General features: G+C 36.2%; 1 protein-coding gene across 1 annotated transcript; it reads left to right on the top strand.

Moving 5' to 3' along the window:
* The first annotated feature begins 749 nt into the window (after positions 1–749).
* Positions 750–5156, top strand: LOC113838133 (zinc finger protein OZF-like). Its single transcript, XM_027433896.1, has 3 exons — positions 750–758; positions 2082–2208; positions 3835–5156. Exons 1-3 carry the CDS (start codon positions 750–752, stop codon positions 5154–5156), a joined length of 1458 nt encoding a protein of 485 aa, XP_027289697.1.
* The last annotated feature ends 390 nt before the right edge of the window (positions 5157–5546 follow it).

Raw genomic sequence — 5546 nt, forward strand, 5'->3', positions numbered from 1 at the left:
TGAATACGGATGAACAATTATCTGTGGAAAAGGATGCTGACGCATTTGAGAATTTGCCAAGGAGTGGAAGGGATAGGTTGACTTGCAGAATTTATTTAGGTGATGATTTTTTTTTATTTGAGAAATATCCACTTCGATTTCCAGTTTGGTTAGATTTTTGGTAATGACATATATATAGACTATGCTTTCCCTTTTTAGTGTTGATGCAGCCTGGACTGTTAGCAGTATTTTCCTTCCTTCTTTGTGAGGATTAGTAATTTGCTGATTTGCCCATGGATGATTACCTCTGGGATTTAATATTCATCATGTGTAATTTATCATTGCCAATTTTCTCATGGGTAAATCCTCTGATACTCCTGTATAAATTTTGCCACTAATTGTTATCTGTAAAACTGCTTTAGTGAAATCAATGATCTTAACTTGAGAGTATTTTGAAATACACTTGGGTCTCCATCAATTTTAAGATATAATTTTTTCTGGATATAATATAGTTTATACTAATTTTTCCTTCAAGCTTTAAATGTCATTCAAGGTTCTCTGGATTTAGGATCATTACCTGGATACCTGGTACTTTTTGGTTGGGTTTTATCATGTGATGTGATATTTTGTCTAACAGCCATATGTACTAATTTTTCCTTTCTCTTTTTGGTCACTTATATGAAAGGATAGCAAGCCATCTATCTGCTCATTGTTCCTGTAAAAAAAAAACTCACAGAAGAAAAACAGAAATGGCTGAATCTCCAGTAAACATGTCGCAGGTCAGTGGACATGTCCACTTTTCTAAAAATACTGTATGTTTTGATATTGCAAGTCATTAATTTTTGCCAGTGGTAATATTTTAAATTTTATTATGAAAATTGACATTAAGTATATGCCACTTCTGAATGCATCCACATTTATAGTTATGTTTACTTGCTTAAGTACAACTTAAACACCATAGGATGTATATTTGGACATTGTACTTGGATTTATCTTGTGGGACAACCAGCTCTCCAACAATGACACAGAGACGTATTGTTATTTATGAAAAAAACTTGGCCTTTAGTTTAGTCTTGACCCTCTTATAACTCAAATTTACCTTTTTATATGAATCTATGTTCTGTCATGTGGCTTATTATCTGTCCTTCTTTGCTCACGTTTTGCTATTGGTCTTGCTGGAATCTACCCCCCTACTAGATTCTTCCTGAGTTCTCTCTTTCTGAGAAAGTCTGCCTTAGTTAATGTTCATTTGGCTCTTTATTAAACCAATCAGGTACATTAGGCAGGAGAGGCGATACATACACACACACTCATGCAATGTAAACACATATCCTGTAACAGGACTTCACTCAAGTTTTAAAACACTACAGAAATGAAATATTCTTCCAAATATTAGAAATTGTTATTTAGCCTAAGTTGACATATTCCTATTTTAGCAGGGAAATTTTAGATTATGTCAAATGTGGTTGATGTGGCTTTTTCTATCTCCTTGGTAAGGTCTCAAAAATATGTGTAAAAGTTATCACATAGATTACCTGTTCTTCTATGTTAATGTTTAAAACAACAGAATTCAGTGACATTACACACATAACTGCTGTGGAAAAAAGAGAAAATTATTTGCCTGTGAACTATGAATTATGCCTTCCTTTATCTGCCACTTTTCTGTGTAATGGAATGGCAAGGGTCCTAAGGTCCAAACATACAAAGTGAGCATGTTAGAATAGAATCATGTAAAATCAAAGAATGCACAGAATTAATTAAAGCGCTGTATGTCATCATGATCTACAGGTAAAGCAATTAAAGCACATTTCCTCGCCATAAGTATTCCTTCTGATTCATGTACACTCTGACCCTGTGGGACATAAGCATAGCATCCATAACAGATAATAACAATGTCCAGACTTTCAATGTGTGTAGTTTTGTGTATAGGGCTTGTGAGCCTGTTGTGTCAAACCATTTTCACTGAGGTAGAACATTCATTATAAAAGATGACTATATTAAAGTCATCGATTTGATTAATAGTGTTCATCATCTACACCCCTAAATTCCTCTAGTCTTCTTACCTACAGTAATGCACCTAGCCAAACAATCTCTTGTTTCAGGATCTGTTGTCATTCAAGGATGTGTCTGTGGACTTCACCCGAGAGGAGTGGCAATGCCTGGACTCTTCTCAGAGGGCTTTGTACGTTGATGTGATGTTGGAGAATTACAACAACTTGGTCTCTGTGGGTAAGAACATTTTGCATTAAAATTCATAACTAATACCTTGTATGTATTGGCATTATTGGTTGTACACTCTATGTTAAGTTGCCTTAGAAGCAGCAGGAATTCCTAGAAATTTTGGAAGAAGAAAAGAACCTTTTGATGGTACTTTGGGTTTTTGTTTCTTTCCATTGTGCATGTAAAATGTGTCAACCATGCCTCATTTTGATTCCATAATGCATTCAAAAAATTAGAATCATATAACATTTATACCCATATATTAAAGCTCTACATCTCTAGTTATATGTAACATGGTACAATACTAAGAAAAATCTCAAGATGTACACACTTTAAATTCCCCTAAAGTTCTTGAAGATTCTGACAGGAAATAGCACCTGGAAAACATACCGACATTGCTCTACCCTATGTTCTCTTCATGTGCTGAGCAAATTATTTTGTTAGATATCTGAATTCTTTCACAAAATTGCACATGGCCACGGGCTACTTCACAAAGCTTGTGGATTCTTGTATTCAACGTAGGCCTGGTAAGCTTTTGGGAGCAAATGAGATACCCCTGGGATGTAGAGTGGAGAGAATGCAGAGTAGGCTTAGGAATGAGCAAGACAACAGTGAAGTCTTCTGGTAAAAGGGAAAACAAGAGCTGAGAATGCTATTGCCATGTTCAATTCTACTTGAAAAGATTTCTGATCATTACTTTTAGTGTAGCTTTCTGGTACCTGGTTGCATTGTGAAAGTTGTAACTACTACAAGAGCAAATAACACCTTAACTATGATGAGTAGTACAAAGTGTAATTGGATTTAATGTGCTTGACATCAGATTAGAATAGTTGTACAAATTATAAGCCTAATTTGGGTGCAAGAAAAAGGATTTTTCTTTAATAGCCTTCCTTGATGTCTGTCTTGATATTGATCCTTCATTTTCTTCCTAGTAGACAATAGACAGACTTCCTTCTGCAAACTCTCTCAGGAGCTTGTGTACTGGCTAGGCTCAAATAACCCTAAGAAGAAAGTTAATAAGCACAGCACCATGAGGAGCTCAGACAATGGAGAACATAAATATCCAATAGCTGCCCTTGAGATCCCTGTCTCAAATGATCTGAGGCCCTGATATCTGGCAGAATACTGCCTTTCCTTCTGCTACTTTAAAGAATCTAATATGTTTTTCCAGGGGGAAAGTAAACCCTGTGATATTTTAACTAAGACTGTTTTTAAAGAAATTTGGTCTTATGAACCCTACTCTTCATTGCCTCTCAATAAGTATGAGTACAGTGAACCTGGGATTGGATTGAATACTTCTTCATCAGTTTCAGAAGATTTATTTAAAGATAAACACATGTGTTCTATATTTAATGAGTCAATGAGCACATCTCAAAGCTTACTATTTCTCTTCACTTTCCTGATCCATCTGGTGCCATTACATGTTTTCAATAAGGATGAGATGTCAGTTGTGATTCACTGACATTAAAGACTACCAGTCTGATTTGGAGATAACACATTAAATTTCAGTTTAAGAAAAATATCTAAGTGCTTGCTGGTTGAATTTCACAAATGAGAGAGCTAAGAGAGATGGTCATTTATCAGATGTTTCATTTTGGAACAATTCCTAATCATATAACCTGAATCATTTTGCAGAGAACTATTACATATGTGATCCTGTCCATCAACATAAGAAGACTGAAAAGAAGTCTTGTCAGTGTACTGAGTTTGGCAAAATTCTTCATGACCCCTCCACATGTGCTCTTTTCCGAATGAGAGAAACCACAGAAAATTCTAATGACTATAGATGCAGTAGTCCTGGGGAAGCCTCTCTTGACTTATCAAATGCAGATAGACATGAAAACATGCACACTGGAGAACAACCTTGCACTTCTAAAGACTGTGAGGAATCCTTAAATTTGAGTTCCAGCATTACTGAAGATCACAGACTCTTTACCACAAAGCAAGAACACAGAGAGGAAGAATATGATAAATGTTTTAACACTACATATACTCATTTGCAACAACCAAACTACACTGGAGAGAAACCATACCAGTGTGAGCAATGTAAGAAATGCTTCACTACTGCCTCCTACCTGATTGTGCATCACAGAATTCATACAGGAGAGAAGCCTTACACATGTAAGTACTGTGACAAGTCCTTTGTTATGAAGTCAAGTCTTACAAAACATGAGAGAATTCATACCGGAGAGAAGCCTTACACATGTGAAGATTGCAACAAGTCCTTTAATGTGAGTTCAAATCTTACACTGCATAAGAGAATTCATACAGGAAAGAAGTCTTACAAATGTCAGGGCTGTGACAAATCCTTCACTACTAGGTCAAGTCTTACACTGCATCAGAGAATTCACACTGGAGAAAAGCCTTACACCTGTAAGGACTGTGACAAATCCTTTATTGTGAAGACAAAACTTAAACAGCATCAGAGAATTCACACTGGAGAAAAGCCTTACACCTGTAAGGACTGTGGCAAATCCTTTACTGTGAAGTCAACACTTACAGAGCATCAAAGAATCCATACTGGAGAGAAACCTTACACATGTAATTACTGTGACAAATCCTTTACTGTGAGGTCAACACTTACAGTGCATGAACGAACTCACACAGGACAGAAGCCTTACAAATGTCAGGAATGTGACAAATCATTTACTACTTGCACATATTTTAGAGAACACCAGAAAATTCATACTGGAGAGAAGTCTTATAAATGTGGAGAATGTGGCAAATGTTTTACCACATGCACATATCTCAGAAAACATAAGAAAATCCATGCTGGAAAGAAACCTTACAAATGTGAAGAATGTGACATGGCCTTTGTCGACAGTTCAAATCTTAGAAAACATTGGAGAGTCCATACTGGAGAGAAACCATACACATGTTCACCATGTGAAAAATCTTTTTCCTCCAAGAAAAATCTTAGTACACATCAGAGAGCCCATACCAGAAAGAAAATATAAAAAAATGTCTGTGGTAGACTTTGGGGAGCCCATTTGAGGGCCTTGCCCTCCCTGGGGAGTGGAGAGGGGATGGCTAGATGCAGGTGGGATGTTGGGGTCGAGGGAAGGGAGAGGGAGAAGGGATTGACATGTGAAGCAAGCTTGTTCCTAATTTGAACTAATAAAAGAATTTTTAAAAAATCTGTAAAGTGACAAATCTTGGCCTATAAAAGAAAAATTTTAGAACACCTCAGATAGTTCACATGGGAGAGAGAGGTATTACAGATACAGAAATGTAAGTAGATGTTTGGTAGCTGTTCATAGCTTAGAACACATCAGAAAATTCATAAAACAGACAAACTTCACCAAAGTTAAGATTGTAGAATTATTATATCCACCTTTCAAATATTA

This window comes from Cricetulus griseus, chromosome 9 (genome assembly GCF_003668045.3).
Source record: "Cricetulus griseus strain 17A/GY chromosome 9, alternate assembly CriGri-PICRH-1.0, whole genome shotgun sequence".
Taxonomy (NCBI): domain Eukaryota; kingdom Metazoa; phylum Chordata; class Mammalia; order Rodentia; family Cricetidae; genus Cricetulus; species Cricetulus griseus.

Coding starts and splice junctions, on each gene's coding strand:
- LOC113838133 (XM_027433896.1), top strand. Junction 2,209..3,834: donor CAACAACTTGGTCTCTGTGG/GTAAGAACATTT, acceptor ATCATTTTGCAG/AGAACTATTACATATGTGAT.